The sequence below is a fragment of the Rhineura floridana genome, chromosome 13 (assembly GCF_030035675.1).
Source record: "Rhineura floridana isolate rRhiFlo1 chromosome 13, rRhiFlo1.hap2, whole genome shotgun sequence".
Classification (NCBI taxonomy): domain Eukaryota; kingdom Metazoa; phylum Chordata; class Lepidosauria; order Squamata; family Rhineuridae; genus Rhineura; species Rhineura floridana.
This window is the reverse complement of record NC_084492.1, coordinates 41,305,575-41,328,241: the sequence shown is the minus strand read 5'-3', so window position 1 is coordinate 41,328,241 and position 22,667 is coordinate 41,305,575. Positions and strand designations below refer to the sequence as shown.

General features: G+C 47.8%; 2 protein-coding genes across 2 annotated transcripts; one reads left to right on the top strand and one right to left on the bottom strand.

Moving 5' to 3' along the window:
- Positions 1–112: 112 nt before the first annotated feature.
- Positions 113–17,624, bottom strand: KARS1 (lysyl-tRNA synthetase 1). Its single transcript, XM_061593710.1, has 14 exons — positions 17,314–17,624; positions 17,080–17,230; positions 15,935–16,100; positions 15,399–15,492; positions 14,042–14,228; positions 13,802–13,927; positions 8,587–8,706; positions 7,194–7,356; positions 6,913–7,086; positions 6,350–6,435; positions 5,740–5,825; positions 5,139–5,265; positions 3,503–3,646; positions 113–297 (listed from the first exon to the last, which is right to left on the bottom strand). Exons 1-14 carry the CDS (start codon positions 17,418–17,420, stop codon positions 211–213), a joined length of 1,818 nt encoding a protein of 605 aa, XP_061449694.1. The 5' UTR covers positions 17,421–17,624; the 3' UTR covers positions 113–210.
- Positions 17,464–21,860, top strand: TERF2IP (TERF2 interacting protein; the record flags this gene model as incomplete). Its single annotated transcript, XM_061594692.1, has 3 exons — positions 17,464–17,932; positions 19,266–19,387; positions 21,138–21,860. Coding segments are annotated over 3 exons (1,053 nt in total), but the record flags the coding sequence as incomplete, so codon positions are not given.
- Positions 21,861–22,667: the final 807 nt, after the last annotated feature.

Genomic DNA, 22,667 nt, shown 5'->3' with positions numbered 1-22,667 from the left:
TGAATCGGGGGGGTGCACAATGGGCCAGTCCAGTGGCCTCCAGCTGCCAGTGCCCTGCAAAGAGCCCCCACCCCTGCATCCCCCGTCCCTCCAGAAATCATAACATTCATAGTAAAGGGCAATAGCATAGCTCCTTTATTCACAATTTTATTTGTCCAACGACCTGTTCAAACCCAGGGCAGCCTCTGACCCTCGCTGCAGTCTGCTGGGTCAGACTGAGGTCCCATCAGCAGAAGAACTGGCCTGGTCATCCTTCTTCTTTTCTTCGGGTTTCATGGCTGGGAACAGCAGCACCTCCTGCAAAAGAAGGGGGCATTTTTCTCAGGGCCCAACCCTGCCTCTTCCTCACAGAAGAATTCCCATGGGAGGAAGCCCAAGAGCCACTGCAGTTTGATCTCTAGCACCTTTTAATGGAAGCTGGAAGTCCCCAGCTCCACCCTGCTGCAATTAAGCTCGAGAGATGTGCACACGACAGTTGTACTTTCAGCCATCTACATCTCTCAGATTTATGTAACTTTAAACTTTAAAGCTGACAATGAGAACATTGAATTTGTCAAGGATTATCAATACCTCAGCATAGTCATTAACCAAAATGGAGACAATAGTCAAGAAATCAGAAGAAGGCTAGGACTGGGGAGGGCAGCTATGAGAGAACTAGAAAAGGTCCTCAAATGTAAAGATGTATCACTGAACACTAAAGTCAGGATCATTCAGACCATAGTATTCCTAATCTCTATGTATGGATGTGCAAGTTGGACAGTGAAAAATGAGGATCAGAGAAAAATCAACTCATTTGAAATGTGCTTTTGGAGGAGAGCTTTGCGCATACCATGGACTGTGAAAAAGACAAATAATTGGGTGTTAGAACAAATTAAACCAGCACTATCACTAGAAGCTAACATGATGAAACTGAGGTTATCATACTTTGGACACATAATGAGAAGTCATGATTCACTAGAAAAGACAATAATGCTGGGAAAAACAGAAGAGAGCAGAAAAAGAGGAAGACCAAACAAGAGATCAATCGACTCCATAAAGAAAGCCACAGGCTTAAACTTACAAGATCTGAACAGGGTGGTTTATAACAGGTGCTACTGGAGGTTGCTGATTCATAGAATCCACATAAGTCGTAATCAACTTAAAGGCACATAACAACAACATCTCACAGATACTTCTGCCAGGAAAGCAAGATAGGCTACACCATCATAATCACTGACTGCCTTTATCACATGATAGTGATCCCAGACAGCTTCCAACATGTCATAAAATATACAAAAGGTGCCTAAAATTTAATTAAAAACAATAATTTGTAAAACCAGTTAACAAGATCTAAAACAGTGGCCTTTACAGATTCTACCCCAAATGCCTGGGAGATCGGGGTGTTATTACTCGGTGGAAGAAATCCAGCCAAGTTCCTGGTCCCTGCACTTCTAGGGGAAAAGAGCTCCACAGTTCAGGGGAAACAGAGAAGGCTCCTGCATGCACCCCTGCACAGCAGGCCAAGCTCACTGGTGATATGCAGACACCTGTGAATACTCTTGCAGCAGCGTTCTGTATTAGCTGCAATCTCCAGCCCATTTCCAAGAGCAGCTCAACCAAAAGCACATTACGGTAATCTAAGTGTGAGGCTACAAGGCTACTCGGAGCACACACCTTCCCGCACGCCTTACCCAGCCGCACCCTGCTTCAACAACCTGGCCGAGTGTGAGTTTTGTGCACCGCGCTCCGGGCCATCAGCGAGGGACCCCTGGGCACGGCAGCTGCTCTGCAGGGACGTGTACCCGGAGTAGAGCTGGCCGGCCCCCACTGACCCCAAGCATATCCAGCGTCTCCGTAGCCTCATGGCGGCTAAGGAACCCGAGCGAGAGGGGTACGAGAGGGCCAGAGCGCAGGGGAGGAGGGCGCCATGCAACGGGCTCGCCAGGATGCCTCGTGACTTCAGCAGCAAAGATGTGTTTTGTTTCTATGCCAAAGATGATCCATCCGTGAGCTGCTTCATCACCTCTGCTGAGCGACTAGCTGCCCTTGCCCTCTCCAGTAGCCACCATGCGCTATCAGGCTACCTGCTTCCACTCCAGCTGGTCATGATAAGAACTGTAATTTAAGAACTGGTGCCTGAGCGCACTTTTCTCCTTATTCTTCCCTGTCCCTTTTCCCTCATGTGTCGTGCATCTTACACTGCTAGCCTAAGAGCAGTTATTTAACTTTTGTAAATTGTATTTTGTAAATCATATTATTTTATTGATGTATTTTATATTGTGTTTTTATATTTGTGTTTCTTGTAAGCCGCCTGGAGGTCCTTTGGCCGGAAGGCGGGGTATAAATAATAGTAATAAAAAATAATGGATCACTGTGGCAAGGCTATCCCGATCCAGGAATGGCTGGAGTTGGTCACTGGCACTCCCCACCACTGAGGGCATCATTGCGGAATGGATGCAGAAGAGCCCCAGACTATCTATCTAGCTGTCTATCAGATTTATATCCACCCTTCCAGTAGGAGCTCAAGGTGGCACTACAAACCTACAGCTCACTTGGGGGGGAGTGACTGCCTAGGGCAGACTTTACTCAGTTCCCAGATACAGAACCCCCCACCAGTTACTGCCTCTAGACAGCAGTTCAGCATCAGCACAGCTTCATCCCATTCAAATGGAGCAGAAAAACAGAGCTGGCGTCATTCCCCCAATGACTGCACCCAATGGCTTCATATCCATAATAAATATTTACAGGGCCAGAACAGAAGCTTGCGGGACCCCACTGTGTGACTGTTATGGGGCTGGGCAGGAGACCCTCAACACTGCTCTCTAGAGTCAGCCCCGCAGGCAGGAGCAGAACCACTGTAGCCACGTGAGGCCACCAACTTCCAACCTGTAGAGCCGTTCCAGGAGAGCACTATGACTATGGGTATCAGAACCTGCTGAGAGATAAGGAGAATCAACAGGGTGCATTTCCCCCATCTCCCCCCAATACAGGTTATCAACAGGAGCAAGGAAAACCATATCAATGTGAAAACTGGGTCTGAAGCCAAACTGAAGTGGGTGGAGATAATCAGCTTCACTCATGCATGCCAGAAGTTGCCTGGTCACTGCTCTCTCAAGAACCTTGCTCTAAAGGGAGATGTTAGCAATAAGTAATAATTATGGCCATCTCTGGGTCCAGGAAAGGCCTCTTAAGAGGAGGGTGCACCAGTGCCTCTTTCAAGGCAGAAGGAATTACCCACTCCTGCAAAGTGGCGTTTATCACCCCATCAATCTCCATCAGCTAGCTTTTAGAAACCAAGATCAAGAGAGCATATGGTAGGCCACACCCCTCCAAAACGGCTTGTCCACACCCTCAGACCACAGTAACTTGAACTGATCCCAATGACCGAGAGCAAACGTGGATCCACTCAAACGGTTCTGGGGCACTATTTGCTGCCACAGAAAACGTAATGCAGCCAGTACAGGGCCTAGACATTGGTGTGATGGAAAGGACTCAAAGCAGTCAGCACTTGCCATGTGCCTACCTTAATGTTGTTTGAGTCAGTCAGGAACATGGTCAGGCGGTCAATGCCCATGCCCCAGCCAGCTGTAGGGGGCAGCCCGTATTCCAGAGCTGTGCAGAAGTTCTCATCAATAAACATGGCCTCATCGTCACCAGCACTTTTTGCCTAGGTGGAAAAATGAAAAGGCGGGCCAAGGTCATTCTTGGAGGCAGAGTCTACTGCCAAATAGCTCGCCTGACCACAACTGTGCCCGAGAGATCAAGAGGCCCTCTCTGGCAACCGCAGCTGGGGCCTCAGAGTTGCAGCTGGCACGCGGAAGAGGGCAGAGGATAACGGAGCGGGGAACGCTGCTGCACCCACAGCCGCCGCTCCGTCAGCATCTCCTTGAGCCTCTGGTTTGGCAACTGGCTCCATGTGCTAACAGGAGGCAAGGGAAACCTTTGCCCTCCAGATGTTGCTGAACTACAACTCCCACCCGTGTCACAATCACAAACATCACACAGGCAGCTTTCTTGGAGGGCAACCATCACCAACCTGGTGCACATCTAGCAGTGAAGGCTGCTCTGAGCCAACAGGAAGAACAATGTAGATTGCACTGAACTATATAGAGTCAGACAGCAGGCCTGTCTAGCCTCATCTTGTCTCCTCCAACATACAGCAGCTTAGGCAGAGGCCCTTCTGGGAGCCACTCATAGAAACTCTATAGCTAGATTTCATCTGGCACCTTCTAAATGCAAGATTTGTGCCCTGTTCCCAAGCTCTGAAGCTTATCCACAGATTTCTCTCTGTTCCTCCTCTTAATTGACATGGCATATATCTAACTAGTACCTGGCTTAAAGCCCTTGAAATATGGCAGACACAGCCAATGTCACAGACAGAAAACCAGGAATCAGTCTGGGGCAGGGATGAAGGGAGGCAACGTCTCAAAGGCACATCACCTTCTGCTCTTCAAACCATGGAGATGCAATGCAACAAAGTCTCATGAGGGTGCTAAGTGGATGAGGTCAACAAAGGAGGAATGGAGGCCTCCTCCACTCCATCCAATACATTTTATAGGCTTTCAACCAGTGAAATATATTATTTATCAAGAATCTCTCCCTGGGCTCTTTCTGTAAATTCCAGCACTGATACACGGGATCTCCTTTTTACCCCCCTCTTCCTTCCAGAAACTCGAGGTGTTGCTCACTGTCTCTCCCCCTTTATTCCCACAACCGCCCCATGAGGCAGGTTAGACTGAGGCAGAGCAACTGGCTCCAAGAAGCTCGCTGAGCTGTGTGGAGATCTGAGCCCAGGGCTCCACCGGCAACACCAGCTGGACGTGTGGGGGCCTAGGGAGGGCTATGCCTGGGCTGGTGCAGCTGTCCGTGGAGACCAATGGCGAGAAGGCACAGCTGACCCTCGTCCCAAACACTCAGCAGTCACCGGATGGCCCACCCTTCACCCACAGGACCTCACTGGCAGGATGAGGGAAATTGCACCAAGGGAACCCCACCCACCTCGTGAGCTCCTACAATGAGCAGACCCTTCTTTGACACACACACAGGTCCCCAGCAGCATACAGAGAATGCTCCTGTGCGGTGGTCAGAAGGATGGCAAGCCCTCCACTGCACAGCACAGCTCAAACGGGCTCCTATCGCTCTCTACTTCAATTTCACACCTTGGCCTGATCTTCAAAAAGCTGCCGCTGCCGAAAAGGGTCATTCAACTCTGTGTAGGCATTGCAGATTTCCTTCTTCATCACGAAAAGCTCAAAACGCTCCGTCAACCCCTGCTGATGGCGATGCCTGCACAGACAGACGAGAGGTGGAGAAGGAGATGGCAGAAGACCAGAGACTAGTGCTCAAAAAGCTCCCGAAAGCGCTTCATGTGGTCTATGGACTAATGCAACAAGTTCTATTAACAACATTTCATTAAATCTTTCATGAAAGGCCTGAATTCAATAATCAGTTCTGCATAATCCATTCTAATTCATGGCAGAGCTTGGAAAAGTTACTTTTTTGAACTACAACTCCCATCAGCCCTAGGCAACATGGCCACTGGATTAGGCTGATGGGAGCTGTAGTTCAAAAAAGTAACTTTTCCAAGCTCTGATTCATGGGGCAGCCGAAAAGCTTGACACCCCCCCAACCTGGCTCAGCTGCTTTGCTTCCAAGATTTCACAAGATATTCTCCAAACTACCAAGCCTAGAAAGGGCTAGAAACATGCCTGAGTGTAACAAATTTCTGCCAGCCCAGCGCACCCCTTCTCCCCTGCTTACCATTTAGCTAGGGGACTCATGATCTGAGGGTGATCACAGATAAATGTGGGGTTAATGCATGTGACTTCCAAACATTCCCCAACCAGCTGGAAAACAAGAGGGGGGGAGAGAGAAAGAGCCTTTAGAGAACTGCTTTAAACAACCGCTCAGTCTCAGAAAGTGGCGTAAGATGACAAGTTCCTACTGACCATTTTTAGCATCTGATGAGCTTAACCACCTCCATAGCAGCAACTCTGGCCAAAGGCAGGGCATTAAAAATCCTCAGGACATCCCTTCATGTCCCATTTTCCAGGAGGCAGCCCATCATCTACATGCATTTGGACATGCAGCATCCAGAAGCAGGACCCTTCGTTTTGAGTCATGGGCTCAAAAGGTCACAAACCTCAGACGAATTCCAGGAAGCTGCATGCCTCCGGGCCTGGCAGAACAAGCTCCACCCCAGCCACTAACCCCCTCGGCTCTGCTCAGGTGCCTCTGGGATGCAATAAGCTCTTTGCTGCAGCAGGGTGGGAATCCCAACTAGGCCAGGCTCAGCAGGGGAAAACAGGAGGTCAGGAGAACCCAGAGATTACGACAGATTAGAAAGGAGGCCGAGTCCATTGCCCCTTACCTTATCAAGGAGCCTGGCTGTAGTCCGTGGGGGTGGGCACTCAACCCCCCTCTCCTCACAGAGATCATCAAAGAACTTGCGAGTTTCTGTATGCACAATGTGCAGATATTAGTGAAATCACTGCTTAAATTCCTTCCCTAGACGCACGAGTACAAGGAGGGGGGCTCGGTTGGGATCACTCAGTGATGGCCACCAATGAGGACAAAACAAAGGGCACAATGACTGATGCCCATGTGGGTGTGTGCTGTTGGCTGCAAGGGTGGCAGTGGCACCCTTATTTTGGCGATCAGGTGCAAACATGTCTCAATACAGAGCAAGGACAAGCTTAGCCCAGCAAAAGTCCCTGTCTCTCAAAAGCCTGCTAGACTAACCCTAAGGGGGACAACTTCGAACTGAGCCCACACCCGACAGCAGCCCAGCGATTCAGGGGAGGCAGAGACACACTGCAGCCCAGTGCTCCTCCTCAAGGGAGGCCCTTGGCACCTGAAGCGTTGCACTGGCTTTGAATATCCTTTCAATAATGAACTGCTATCAGCAAGCAAGCCAGGCTTATCTCCTCTAACCTTCAGTCTCAAACTGATCAGCTGCAGGAAGCGTCACTCCCAATATTCTCTCCAGCTCGTCCACCATGCTGATCTTCTGGAAGGGTGGTGTGAAGTCTATTTCATAGGCCTGGCTCTCTGGGCCTTCAGGGTGATACATTACCTTGTAGTTGCCAGTGATGTGTTTCACCATCCCTGCAAGACAAAATGTTCACTTTATACTCACCCAGATCTGTTTTCTGCCCAAATTCTCACACAGAATTTGTGTCCCCATCCTCTTCTTTAATACTGTGGTCACCAACCCGAGAGCATCTGTTCTGTGATCTCCATCAAGTCATGGTAATCTGCGTATGCCATGTAAAATTCACAGGTTGTGAACTCTGGGTTATGAGTTAAATCGATGCCTTCGTTCCGGAACTGGCGCCCAATTTCATAAACCCGGTCTATTCCGCCAACCACTAACATCTACAAAACACAATGGCAGTTAGTTGATCCATCAGCTTTGTGAAGAGGCGTCTATTTTGTACCTACATTGCTCTTAGAATCAAACACTGCCCAGTTTGAGGCAACGCCAACTGCAGAGGTAAAGACCACCTCAGAGCTTGGGCTGCTCCACCAGGTCTTTCCTCGCTCCCCCAGCCAGGGGCCTGTGGGAAGCAGTCCAGGAGAGTGAGGGAAATATTGTTATTATGGGAGAGAGGAATTAAATGTAATTTAATGTTACTTGTAAGCAGCCTTGGAAGAATTTGTATCCCAATATAAACTGGAGACTATTTTTAATTTAACCCACATTTTTCGATAGAATCCCATAAGAGAACGGTGGAGAGGACAAGGGTGCAGGGACGATACCCAGAACATGGTGCAAAAATGTCTGTTTTCTATAGTTTATGCAAAAGCTGTCAAAACACCTGTTGAAAACTTTAATAAATCTATTAAAAAAGAAATCATTGAGAACCAGATGAATCTTTGCCTGTATAGGCTATTTTCCTTGATATGAGGCTAAGAGTGATAGAATCTTCCTTTTAAATGAGGTGTCTGTGAACATTGAATCTGGATAACATGCATACCAGTAAGTGGTGCTTGACCTCCACCAGCAGAGATGATGATTTCTGGCTGAAGGTGGAAATGTGCCTCCCCCCTCCCCAAAAATCAAGGCCTGAAGAGGCAAGGGGAACTCCCGACACCCCTCCCAAAATTCCGCCCATGAGGGTCTGTGCTATTGGCTGGAATGGTGGCAGTGACACCCTTATTTTGGCTGTTAGGTGCAAATTTATTTCATTTTTAGGTTTTCCAGTATTCGGCTTTTCAGGTGGTTTAAAACTAATTTTACCATAGGCTTCAAGCCTCTGCCGAGGGAGGGAGATGCAAGTGTCATTCCCTCAATACGCCCATTGGTAAGGGAGGGGCTGATGGTGCAGCCTTCGAAAACCTCGTTAGTATTTTATTATTCATGACTTTGCCCCTCACAGTTCCTCCCAACACCTTGAGATGCGTGTTTTGTTGCATGGGGTTTAGTCAGTGCCCCCCACTCTGATCATATTTTGCTGAACTTAATTCCTCTAAACTTGCAGAAACATTTGTTCTTTCATCAGCTCTGGCCTCAGCTTGTGCTTTAAGTACAAAGGGCATGCATGAACTCTTTGGGCATAGGAGCATCAGTCCAATCAAGTGCACATACTTCCCCTGATAGTTCACCTTGTGGTAGAGCTCAGGTGCTATTCTCATGTACAAGTTCATGTCCAGTTCATTGTGGTAGGTGATGAAAGGCTTTGCCACCGCCCCGCCTGGTATAATATTCATCATGGGAGTCTCAATCTAGCCAAGGAACAAGCAAAAACAAACCACAAATGGTCCACTGACTCCCTCATGTCACACAACAGCCCCCACCTTCAAAACTGGGTTTTTGAGAGACACACTTCAGAGCTATGCAATTATACAATGCACGAAGACACGTGTAATGAACTGAGCTATAAAGATACAGTTCCAAAGTATCCACATTGATATTCTGCCAGAGAGCCACTGCTCTGCACAGGTTCTCCCAAAGCATGCACCTTGAAAGTGCATGTCTCTGCTTAGAGAAATTAAAACTGTTTCCTGTTACATGTTGCATAAACTGTGTAAGCAAGATCAGGATGAGTTGAAATTTGAGTATTAATGACACAGTGTTAATTAAAAGGTACATCTCTGAATTTCTGCCTCATTCTTCAGAACCATTTTCTCTAGTTACATATTGCTAAATCATTCACTGGGAACCACTTTCCTTAGTCTTTGGCCTTTAGTTATGCTAGTCTGTGCCAGCCTTATTATGTAATTAATATAGTAGGAATGGTATTAAGGCCAAGTGCCCATATGCCACAAAGCCAAGTAACATGCATACAGGTTGAGTGCTCCCATTCTGCGCCTCCCTCCAGCCAGTCGGCAGCAAGCCTTGAGCTGCAGCTCGTCCAGCAAACACAGTTTCTTTCTCCCAAACAAACCACAATCAGGCAGCTGAATGCACATCTTGGCTTCACACTGTGGCTCGTTTGGGGAGATTTATTGGGAGAGAAACAAAGCAGGAGCAGAGGTTTGGACATCACACTAAGCCACGACTCATAGTTTGGTACTCCCAACTGCAGAAAGGAAGAAGCGAAAGGGGAGCTCTCAAACTGCAAACTACAAACCTTGGTTTACCGTTATGCATGAGTATGATCCTGCACAGAAATACCCCACCAAGAGTATCTGGATTACAATTAATGGGACAAAAAATAAAAGAAACATGGTGGTTGGAGTCTACTACCATCCACCCAATCACGGAAAGACGAGGATGAAATTTATGAAAAGCAAATTGCCAATGTTTTGAGGAGGCATGATGTAGTAGTAATGGGGGACTTCAATTATCCTGATATCTATTGGGAGACAAATTCTGCAAAATATAGCCCCTCCAAGAAATTCTTGATTTGTGTTGCTGATAAATTCCTCCTACCAAAACTGGAGGAAGCAACTAGAGGATCCTTGACTTGATTCTAATCAACAGAGATGACTTAGTGGATAACTTAGTGGGAACTCTGGGGGAAAGTAACCACATTATACTTGAGTTCTTGATTTTAAAGGAAGCAAAACCTGAGAGTAGCCATACACATACTCTGGACTTCAGGAAAGCCAATTTTAAAAACTCAGAACAATGACAAGTAAGGCCTCATGGCAAGCAACCCTAATGAAAAAAGGAGTCCAAGATGGGTGGGAGTTCCTAAAAGACGAATTCTAAAGGCACAATGGAAAACAATTCCAACAAGGAAAAAAGGGGGGAAACAGCAGAAGAAGCCAATGTGGCTTCACAGGAAAAAACAAAAAAGGACACATGCAGGAAGAGGAAGGAAGGCCAGGTCACAAAGGAAGAGTATAGAAAAGTAGGACGGAATTGCAGGGATGGTGTCAGGAAGGTCAAAACTGAGAATGAGCTAAGGTTAGTGAGGGATGCCAAAAGCAACAAAACAGCTTTCTCCAGGTACAGCCATCGTAAAAGACAGAGAAAAGAATGGTGGTTCAGCTACTCAATGACGATAGCAAAATGATATCAGATGACAAAGAAAGGCACAAGGCAAACATGAACTACAAGTTAAGGGACAGAATTGCAGCTTGAGATTGATAGACATAAGAACATAAGAAGAGCATGCTGGATCAGGCCAGTGGCCCATCTAGTCCAGCATCCTGTTCTCACAGTGGCCAACCAGGTGCCTGGGGGAAGCCCGCAAGCAGGACCCGAGTGCAAGAACACTCTCCCCTCCTGAGGCTTCCGGCAACTGGTTTTCAGAAGCATGCTGCCTCTGACTAGGGTGGCAGAGCACAGCCATCACGGCTAGTAGCCATTGATAGCCCTGTCCTCCATGAATTTGTCTAATCTTCTTTTAAAGCCATCCAAGCTGGTGGCCATTACTGCATCTTGTGGGAGCAAATTCCATAGTTTAACTATGTGCTGAGTAAAGAAGTACTTCCTTTTGTCTGTCCTGAATCTTCCAACATTCAGCTTCTTTGAATGTCCACAAGTTCTAGTATTACGAGAGAGAAAAACTTTTCTCTATCCACTTTCTCAACGCCATGCATAATTTTATACATTTCTATCATGTCTCCTTTGACCCACCTTTTCTCTAAGCTAAAAAGCCCGAAATGCTGCAACCTTTCCTCATAAGGGAGTCGCTCCATCCCCTTGATCAGTCTGGTTGCCCTCTTCTGAACCTTTTCCAACTCTATATCCTTTTTGAGATGAGGCGACCAGAACTGTACACAGTATTCCAAATGCGGCTGCACCATAGATTTATACAACGGCATTATGATATCAGCTGTATTATTTTCAATACCTTTCCCAATTATCCCTAGCATGGAATTTGCCTTTTTCACAGCTGCCGCACACTGGGTCGACATTTTCATTGTGCTGTCCACAACCCCGAGGTCTCTCTCCTGGTTGGTCACCACCAGTTCAGACCCCATGTGAAATTCAGATTTTTTGCTCCAATATGCATAATTTTACACTTGTTTATATTGAATTGCATTTGCCATTTTTCCACCCATTCACTCAGTTTGGAGAGGTCTTTTTGGAGCTCTTCGCAATCCCTTTTTGTTTTAACAACCCTGAACAATTTAGTATGGTCAGCAAACTTGGCCACTTCACTGCTCACTCCTAATTCTAGGTCATTAATGAACAAGTTGAAAAGTACAGGTCCCAATACCGATCCTTGAGGGACTCCACTTTCTACAGCCCTCCATTGGGAGAACTGTCTGTTTATTCCTACTCTCTGCTTTCTGCTTCTTAACCAATTCCTTATCCACAAGAGGACAAACAGTCAAAGAATACCTAATTACTTTGAACAAACCCTGCCAGACTAATCTTATCTCATTTTTTGATTGAGTAAACTCCCTGGTAGACTGTGGGAATGCTGTGGACATTAACATATCTTGACTTCAACAAAGCTTTCCACAAAGTATCCCATGATATTTTGATTAGCAAGCTAGCTGAACATGAGCTGGACGGAAGAACTATCAGGTGAAACCACAGTTGGCTACAGAATCGTACTCAAAGATGCTTATCAAGGGTTTCTTCTCAGACTGGGGTGAGGTAACGAGCGGGGTACTGCAGGGCTTGGTCCTGCGCCAGGTGCTCTTCAACATTTTATTAATTGCTGGGATGAGGACATGCAGGGAATGCTTATCAGATTTGCCGATGATACAAAATTGGGAGCGACAGCTAATACCCTGCAGGACAGAAACAAAATTCAAAGTGATCTTGATAGGCTGGAGTATTGGGCTGAAAACAGAATGAAATTTAACAAGTTCAAAGTTCTACACTTAGGGAAAAGAAACCAAGTGCACAGTTATAAGATGGGGAAAATGTGGCTCAACAATACTACGTGCAAGGATCTTGGAATTGTTTTTCATCACAAGGTGAATATGAGCCAACAGTGTGATGTGGCTACAAAAAAGGCAAATGCTATTTTAGGCTGCAATAACAGAAGTATAGTTTCCAAATTGCATGAAGTACTAACTTCCCTCTAATTGAGCACTGGTTAGGCTTTATCTTGTGTACTGTGTACTGTGTTTAGGTCTGGACACCTCACTTTAAGAAGGTTGTAGACAAGCTGGAACATTAGCTACTTGACTGCCCATTAGCTACCAAGCCAAGTACAAGGTTCTGGTTTTGGTGTACAAAGCCCATACAGCTTGGGACCAGGATACCTGAAAGTTTGTCTTACCCCTGATATAACCCAGTCAATCACTATGCTCTGCAGGTGAGGGCCTCCTGCAGATACCATCTTATCAGGGGTCTGTTCTACACAACATAGAAATCAGATCTTTAGTGCAGCAGCATCTACCCTTTGGAATTCCCTCCCCTTAAGTATTAGACAGGCGCCATCTCTGTTATCTTTTCGGCACCTACTGAAGACTTTCCTCTTTCAACAAGCCTTTTAAGTAGAGACCTTATCCAAGTCTGCATCTGTGTTGGAACTGCTTTTTAAGATGTTTTAAGGCTTTTTTAAAAAAAGATGTTTTCAAAGATGTTTTGTTTTAATATATTTAAAGTATGTTTTTAAGATGTTTTAGAGTATTTTTAGTGTTTTGTTTGCTGCCCTGGGCTCCAGCTGGGAACAGGGCAGGATATAAATTTAATAAATAATAATAACAGGTTCAGAGAAGGGCAACGAGGATTATCAGGGAACTGCAAAAAAGCCCTATGAGACTGAAAGAACTGGGCATGTTTAGCCTTGAGAAGAGAAGACTATTGCATCGGGGAAGGTCAGGATCTCTTCTCAATCATCCCAGAGTGTGGGACATTGAATAATGGGTTCAAATTGCGGGAAGCCAGATTTGAACTGAACATCAGGAAAAACTTTCAAACTGTTAGAGTGGTACAACAATGGAACCAATGACCTAGGGTGGTGGATTCTCCAACACTGGAGGCCTTCAAGAGGCAGCTGGACAGCCAACTGTCGGGGATGCTTTAATTTGGATTTCTGCACTGAGCAGGAGGCTGGACTCAATAGCCTTACAGGCTCCTTCCAACTTTATGATTCTATGACTCAACACACCCCACTATATCCTTTTCTACATTTCACCAGATAGGAGAGAAGAGGGTGAGTTTATCTCGTGTGCTCTTTCAACTCAAGAAAGACCAACCTTTAAAATCATACATAGTCATAACAAGAGCCTCTCCCAGATCCGACCAAAGGCCTATTTAATCCAGCACCCTGTTTCCCAGAAAATTCACAACAAACCAGAAGTCTTCACAATGTTCCACTTACTTCCATATCAAGAGATTTCTATATTACCAAACCCGCAGTTCCATTTCTTGTTGCTGTTATGATATAGCACTACCTATGCATATGATACTTTATAGAGAACAAATGTCAGTTCCCTAACTCAAAGGGTAAGAACTTACCTCCAAAAAGCCCATTTCATCTAGGAAGTTTCGAAGGTATGTTATCATTTTTGCTCGGACTATGAATTTTTGTCTCACAAAATCATTAAGAATTAAATCCAGGTATCGTTGCCGAAATCTAGTTTCCTGAAAACGATGGCGATATTTAGAACATAAAACATACCAAATGAAAACTAAATTAGATTGGATAGTCTGAGACTGCCACATGAGCTAACAAGACAGCAGCTCCAAGCAGAATACCTTGTCTTTGAGTCCAAAATGAAGATGAGGTAGCATGTGAAGGCACGGAGAGAGCAGAGTGATTTCATATGGAATGATGCTCAACTCTCCTTTCTTTGTCTTGCCAGGATTCCCTTGGACCCCAATAATGTCTCCACGGCGAAGCTTGTTGTTAATGTGTATATATTCTTCTTCAGATTTGTAGTTTCTGGGCGGGGCGGAGGGGGGAGAGAATTTAAAAAATATTTTATTGAGAAAAAAAAACCTTTTTGGCAAGCATTTCCCAACCCCAGCCCATGTAATAGGTGCAGTATGCTCTATTCTGAATCTCACCTGCTGAGAGCTTTTCACCCACCACATTTGAAAAACCATCTACCAACTTATCCTGGCAGGAAAGTGAACCCATTCTCACCTTACATTGGCTTGCACATCTCAAAGGAAAAATATCGTTCTATAAACCTGGCCTACAGACAACAGGGCAAGGCAGCACTCAGCAGACTGTGAGGCCACACTGAGACCCAAGGCCCAGTTTCTTCAGAATGTGGACATTTGCATACACACCACACAGACCGTGCTTTATATGGCTTGAGAGAACCACAACTGCTATAACAGAGTAAGAAGCATTAAAGTAACATCACTGCTACAGTAGCAGCAACCCTTCCAGGCACCACAGGAAAAGCATACTTGGTATCATAGACAGGAAGCAAAGCACTACACGCAGATACCTGCATCCCTTTAGAAATACGAAGAGGTGCTGTAAAGAGCAATAACATGGTCCACAGGAAACATTTTTGTGAGACTCCTTTTTAGCAATGGCCTCAGTTTTGGCCTATCCTGCCCCACAGGCATCTGGGATGACACTACATAACACAACTGACAGGACATCAATAGGATGCCTCAGGGCATACACAATAAGCTTTTCCGGCAATAGAAAAATTCCAACGCCATCAAAACTATGAACGAAGCAGGAATTTGCTGGATGTTTTTCCACAGTCAACTCCACTACAACTTCCTGCAGCTAAAAAAATTATTGATGCCAATCAAATGCCACAAACCCTACAACTGATACACAGCAATCCGAGAGCCAGAAATGGAAAAATGCACGTTGTTATCTAATGTTAGTCATAATCAGAGTAGACCCACTGAAACAAATGATTAATTTAGGTCCATTCATTTCAGTGGGTCTACGCCAAATAAAAGTTAAGCTGGATATAAGAACATCCCAGGAAAAAAGCTGGTTTCTCTTGGGACATTTTCTGAAACCAGTCTGGGGGGGCCAATGACATCATGCGCTCATTTTTATTTCCTTTCTGCCCCAAGACCACGACTCATAGAAGACATTAACATAGAAAAGAAAAAAGAGTTAAATAATGTTTACCTGGAGTTTGCCATGACTTGCAATTTAACTCCCTCCCCACGAAGATCATAAAATATCAACTTTCCTCCAGAGGCACGTTTTGCATGAATCCGGCCTAAATGACAAAAGTGACAGCAGAATGTGGTGTGATTATAACTTATACATCCCATGCCCAAAGAGCAAAACCGAAGTAAGGATAACAAAAAACACCTCAGGAGTGATCAGCTGCAGTGAAAAGTCTGGAACACAGGTACAGGGTCATGGAATTGCAGCAGATGGCATGCAGCCTTGCACCAAAGGCCAATTGTGCAGAATCTGCAGCAACTGAGAGCAAAAGCCACGGGTCTGACTTCCATATCCATCTTGTTTCCTCAAACCTGTGAAACTTACTGCAGGTCTTCTATTTCCACAAGAGCAGCCTATCAGCAATCGTCCTTCCTTTGCTTGTAAACTACCCTCACAGCACTGCACTAAGTGTACCCTTCTGACTTCATTGTAAGCCAAAAAAAGGGGGTGGGCATTGCTTTCTTTCCCATAATCGCAAAATGAGCTTTTACCTGCCACTCTCACTGTAATGTCAATCAGGTGATCCCCTGCCTGAAGGTGGTTGTACTTGTCTATGAATTCTGACAGGGATAGATCCACATGGAACTTATGTGGATAAGGATCTTCAGAAGTGCCCCTCAGGTGTTGGATTGCTTGACTGCGGATCTTGTAATATTGCTACCAGATACAAAGGAGACAAAAGATGTGAGACAATGATCAAATCCATACGTGTCAACTGAGTTACAGAAGCTCATTTAACCGAAGACCACAGAAACCACAGAGCAGGCATCAGATCCACTGACAGATCTCACAGAAGCAAGAAATACAAAGAAAGAAACTGATTTCTTTCTCTCTGCCTATTCCAAAGTATACTTCAACTCAAAACACACTTAAACAGCTGCATAGGGCTGTCAGCACAACGTCTTTTCTTCAGGAGACGCCTGAAAGTAAAAAAAGCAGGGATGCCTGCCAAATCTCTGCTGGAAGAGCGTTCCAGAGCATGGGATCTGCTTGACTTGTGGTTGAAGTGCCTGTAGAAGCAGGCCAGGGAGCTGGATCTCAGCAGAAATTCAAACCTAAGAACAGGCCTCCTAGGTCAGACTAAACGTTCATCTAGCCCAGCATTCCCTTTCCCACAGCAGCCAACCAATGACTTTAGGACGCCCACAAGCAGGAGGACAGGAGTGTAGCAGCCTTCACCTGCCCCTCTTCTCTACAACGGGCACTCAAAAACATGCAGCCATCGTGTCTATTTTGCCAGCCTTATCCTCCAATAAGCCCAAGAGCCAGCTGGGCCCAGCAGCCTCCCTTGGGGTCACTGCAAAGCGCCAGGACGCCACTCACTGTGGCAGGCGAGTCCTGCCCACTCGCAACCCGCTGGCCACCAACTCGGACGCTTTAGAGGAGCAGACAAATCCACGGAGGATTCTAGCCATGATGGCCATATGCTACGTCCACTGTCAAGAGGGGCTATTCCACCGAACTCAGCAGATCCTGCTTGCGGGCACCTGGTTGCCACTCCGAGAACGAGACTCGCCGGACCAGACGGGCCTGACCTAGGCGCGGGGCTCCCTTCGATTCCCACGTTGCCCGCTAAGCGCCCGCCCCCTCACCCCCTCCCCTCGACGGGCGGCCAGAGGCGGCGGCGGCGGCTCACGTTGGGGTCCAGATTCTCCTCGTCGACCGCCGCGGCCTCGGAGAAAACTCCCGAGGGCGGCTTTGCCGGCGGCGGCTTCTCGCCCAGCTCCTTCTGCTTCGCCTCCTTCTCGGCCATTTTCTTCTCTGCCTTCAGGCGCCGCTTCAGCTCGCTGCAAGAGAACCGAGAGTCAACGGCGCTTCCCGCCCGCCGGCGGCCCTGCCAGGACCACCCGCCAGCAGGCCGGGCACCGACCTCGCCTGCCCACCAAGGGCCTGCCGCCTCTTCCCGCCGCTGCAGCTCCAGAGCGGCCGGGTCCGGACTGGGGGGCCTTTCAGCAGCCGCGCCGCCAGGCCCAGCATGAGGGCGGCGGCGGCGGCGGGTCCGGGACTCACTTCTTGCTGAGGGGCGGCTCGGCCTCCCCGGCCACGGGGCTCCTCGCGGCGGGCGTCGCCATCTTGCCGGCCTTGCGGGAGCTTTCTCTGTCGCGGGAAGCAGAAGCGGAGGCACTTCCGTGTCAGCGACGGCGCTTCTACGGCTGACGCCACGCCCTCCTCGGGGCCCCGCCCCGGCGCTCCTCTGACTGCGCCTGCGCGCACGGGAGCCTCACCCGCCCGCCCCTGGTCTGAGCCGGCGAGCGCCTCTGAGCGCGTGCAGAGTGCCCTTCCCGCCGGCCCGGCCCCCCTTCGCCCTGCTGGCGCTGATCCTAGGCCGGCGGTGGCCACAGCGGGAGGGCCGGAGGTCGCGCCCTGCTCGCGGCAGGCCATGGGTGACCGCTACCTCAAGCGGCTGCGGGGCAGGGAACACCTCTGCCTGCCCGGCCAGAGCCCCAAGCGCCGAGCGCCAGACCTTGCGCCTGCCGGCAGGGTGGCGGGTAAGAGTGGGCCGGCAGGCGGGGAAGGAGGGAGGGAGAACTGGCAGGGCTGGCGAAGGGACCGTCGCCCCTGCGTGGCCTGCGGAGAGGGCTGGAGGAAGGGCTCCTGCCCGGGGAGCTGCTGCCAGCCCGTGTCCGCCAGGCAGAGGGAGGCAGCAAGGCCCAGCCCTCCACTAGCCGAGTCTGCCGCCCTCAGCACCGCCACTGCCTCCCGCGCTGGTGCGACGCGGCTTCCCTGGAGCAGACCGGCCACCCGCCTCTCCCGCGTTCCGGGCTGCCGGATGCAGCTCTTCGTGCCTGTTGTTGCTCCCTTTAGGGTTTGTATTGCCCAGAGGCAGGATGTGGCCAGGCGAGGCTTTGCTGTCTGAAGGGCAGCGAGGCCGAAGGAGCCTCCACCGGCAGAATCCTCCCTGCTTTCCTCCTGCCTGCTCAAGAGACAACGGAGCAAAGAGCCTTTCCTGCCTCCAGGCTTTATTAAATGTAAACGGACTTTCTTCAAGTCGATCCCGACTTATGGCGACCCTATGAATAGGGTTTTCATGAGGCTGAGAGGCAGTGACTGGCCCAAGGTCACCCAGTGCGCTTCATGGCTATGTGGGGATTTGAACCCTGGTCTCCCGGATCACAGTCCAACACCTTAACCACTATGCCACACTGGCACGCACTCAGGCTTTATTGCAGGGACATAATTAAAACATAAGGAAGTAGCTTCCTCCTCTGCCCTGATTTTGGTCAGCGCTACACTGATGATACCACTCCCTGCCGTTTCTTCATGATGTGTCAAATGTGTTGAAGCCTGCTCACCACTCTTATCTAACCCCACCTGCCAGCTGCCTCCATGTGAGTTTGCGCAAGCTTGCCATGCACCCACAGACACACACCTTTCACTCCTCTCGCCCCTTCTCCAGTCATTTGCCCTCAGGCTCCTGTTTCTCAGTTCCTTGACTGCCTTGCCTCCCCCTTTGGATGCGCATCCACTGTGCCCTTTGGATCTCTCCAGTCCGCAGGCTTCCTGCTTGCTCAATTCAGCTCCTTCTAGCTTGCATGGGTTTTTTTCCAGCCAAACTGACCACTTGCTTCCCTTGGGGAATTTGGCTTTTTGCATTATCTGACGGATCGCCTTTGACCAATTTACCATAACCTGCTTCTTAAGCTGTCAGTGTGGTGGTTCCTTTCGGGCTTGGGTCCATTAACTAGTGAGGGCCACCAGGGCTTCGGGACCAAAAACTGGCATTTCTCTCTCCCATCTGTCAAGAGTTCACTGTTAATTGCAACATCAGCGCAAAGGTGCAAAGTGTCACTTGAAAAGCTTATGTCACATTGTCTTTAACAGCCGTCCAAAGTAAGGAAGCTGCAGATGTCCCCCAGCGAGAGAATGAAAGGCAGAAGGTGGAAGGATCAAAGGCAGCACGGAGCATTTTCCAGATGGCTAACAAAGAATTTGAAGACAATGAGGTACAGATGCCTTTGCTAAGATGGCATGACTTGTTGCATCATGGCTTGCAGATTGACTAACAGCGGAACTGATGATACGTATTGAGCCTGGGATTGTCAGCCTTTACTAAGGCACTTTCTATGGACAATCCCAGCAGTCCTGTTGCCACCCTGCTCCATTCCACTGCTCTCTGTCTCGCCCGCCTGGCTTTGTCCAGACATTTGTAGCAATTCCACCACCACCCATGGCAGTGCCCATCTGTCTAGTGTGCACCCGTGAAGCACCTTGAGGCATTTCAGAACCATGGCATGCTTTTAATTGGAAACATGCTCCTTTCAGCTTCTGAGAAGAAACCAGTGATTAAAGTCCCCCCATTCCTGGGAATGGAGATTGACTAATTAACATACAGGTCATCACTAATGATGAACTAAATAACAACTAAACAGAGACAAGCTGAAAGTATACACTGCAAGGAGAGGCTTCCAATTAACAGTTCTAATTCACTTTTGCGGATCCATATGAGATGCTACGTATTACCCTGTGTCCCAGGCCCCTCAAATCCAAAGCAGCTCTGCCTTGCTTCCTTCAGGAGCAGGCTGTACACCTCCCTGCTTTCTTGCAGCTCAGATCCTCCTCTTCCTGACTCTCTCTGAAGCTTATAAGCCATCAGTGGGAGCCTAGAGACTTTGCAGCCTCTTAACAGCCCACCTGCAGTCCAGCCTGGCTGATTACTGGTTGGGCTACTTGTGAGTAAGCGCCATTTTAGCAGCTTCTTCTCAACATCCATGTTTTAATTTTGCTCCCAACTGATTACAGTTCAGCAGTGTCTCAGCGGCGCTAAAGGGGTGTGGGAGGGGAGGGACCACTTTGGGTCATCTTTCTCCGCCTGACAAACTAAAAAGCCTATTGGAAACAAGACCTGCAGCGCAGTCCTATGCCTGCTTCTGCTCATGCAAGTTCTTCTGTATTCAGTGGGGCTCATTTCTAGTTTAGGATTATAGCCTTAGTTTTGTATACTTGACGCAATCAAGCGAAAGATGCCACCCTGGGTTCCTTCTGGGATGAAGGGAGGAATATAAATTTAATACATAAATAAAAATAATTAATGCTATCCTCATTGAGTAGCTGAACCACTGTTTCTTTTCTCTGTCTTTTACTATGGATGTACCTGAAGAAAGCTTTTTGTTGTTGCTTTTATCTATTGCTATCTGTCACTAACCTCAGCTCATTCTCAGCTTTAGCCTTCCTGGCGCCATCCCTGTAACTCTGTGCTACCTTATCTTCAACTTCTACCTAGTGTTTGGCATTTAGCTAAGTGCCTTTCTGCTCCCCGTGAATTTTGGATCTTAATTATATAACAAGAGAAGAGCACATAAGACCAGCCAAAGGCCCTTCTGATCTAGCATTCTTTTGTCCCAGTGGCCAGCCAGATGCTCTTGGGAAAGCCATGAGCAGCAGGAGATACCCACAATAGCCCTCTTCTGTCCCTCTACCCTAGCGATTCATATTCAGACTCATAGTGGGGTTTTAGATGAATTGTGTTCCGCATTGATTTTATTGTATTTATTGTATTTTATTGTATGTTGTACGTCACCTAGAGTGGCCGTTAATTCGGCCAGATAGGCGACTCAAAAATAAAATTTTATTTTATTATTATTATAGTGCCTCTGATACTCAAGGTGGAAACAACATTGCTCTGAACCCCATCAAAAAGTAGCCTGTTTAGCTCTTTGTTTGATCCTGAAATGTCCTAAACCATTTTTCTTCTAGGGAGATAGTGAGAGCTCCAGCCCTGCAGAAGATGTGTCTCTAGAACACACAGAGCTCAGGACCTCTGAAGAAGCAGCGTCTCCTAATCCCATAATTGGAGTGATTGAGTTTGTATCTGGGGGAGATCCAGCGGTGCCCAAAAGCCAGTTACCAGCGGAAGAGCAGCGACCTTTGGCTCCTTCTGCTGCGGAAGTGGCCATGGCTGCTGAGGACATAAAGCACTTCATGGAAGAGTTTGACACGGACCTGGCAACTGTGACTCAAGCTTTTTTGAAAAACAGTGGGGAAGTGGCAGCTGTGGCATGTTGCCTGCGCACTGGGCAGTGCCCAGGCGGTTGTCCTCTTTGGAGCAGGCAGGATGATGTGCATTTGCTGAAGAGGGAAGATGACCTCAGAAGCACGCTGGTGGCAAAATACGGAGCAGAGAATGTGAACAAGCGAGAGGCATTCAGGAAAAGTTAGCTTCTGGCAGACATGGTTGCTCCCTCCTCTTTCTCACACAGGTGTCCTTTGGAGGAGTTTTTGAGCTTCAGGCTAAAGGGAAAGTCTCTGGAGGCCAGCAGCTTGCAGCTTTTCTCTGCCGTGACTGAAAAGGAAGCAAACTCTTTGTTCCTTTCCAATTTTTCTTCTCTTGACCTCTGTTTGTATACAAAGCTTTTCTTCTTCAGGAGATTTCTGTGGACTTAGGAATAAAATTCTGTCAATCTTTTAACCTTATACAAATACTCTGCTACAGCCATGTTTCTGTATTAACTGGCAACTGTATTTAATCTTGCCTCTTCATCCATCCAATGTTCTGGCAACGTGTGTGGTCTCCAATGTGCCCACAAGCTTCAAACATGGCATTTCTCAGTAATTAAATTCAGGAGTCTGCAAATTTTGGCAGGCTTCTACTCTGCCTGACTCAGGGCGGCCCAGACTCTGGTCCCTGACGTCACACTGAGCTTCCAGAACTAATGGAGCACCTCTAAAGCACAGCACAACTGCAGTGCAGTTCCCTCACCCTCCTGCCAGCCCCAAGCTCAGAAAAAAAGGCGGTGGTGCAGGTTTGACAAGGAAAGGAGCAGCTATATAAAATGAATACATGCATGTGTTGTGAGGATTTTATATATAAGCGAACTCATAATAAAAACAACAACAATATAAACAAAGAGATGGATAATTGTTTGATCTAGTTCGGAAATCTCATGAAGCCTCCATACCATGGGATTTCCAAACTAGATCAAATAATTAGTCCAAATTTGTCTGGGTGTTTTGGGGTTTTTTTGTATTTTCAGGAACGAAGCAGCTTTTTTGGACCATCTAATTACATTCTACGCCAAGGGACCAGCAAGGGGCTGTGCTCCTCCAACCAGCTGGACTCTGAAGCCTCTCTGTTTTCCCCTCCCCACCTGGGCTTTAGCTGACCTTGTGTGTGGCAGATTCCAAGGTGATAGCAACAGACAGCCACCCTTGGTCAACCTCTCAAGTTGGAGCATTGCTGAATTCCTTTCTCCCAAGGTGCCTCCATCCAGTCAAGATTCACTAGGA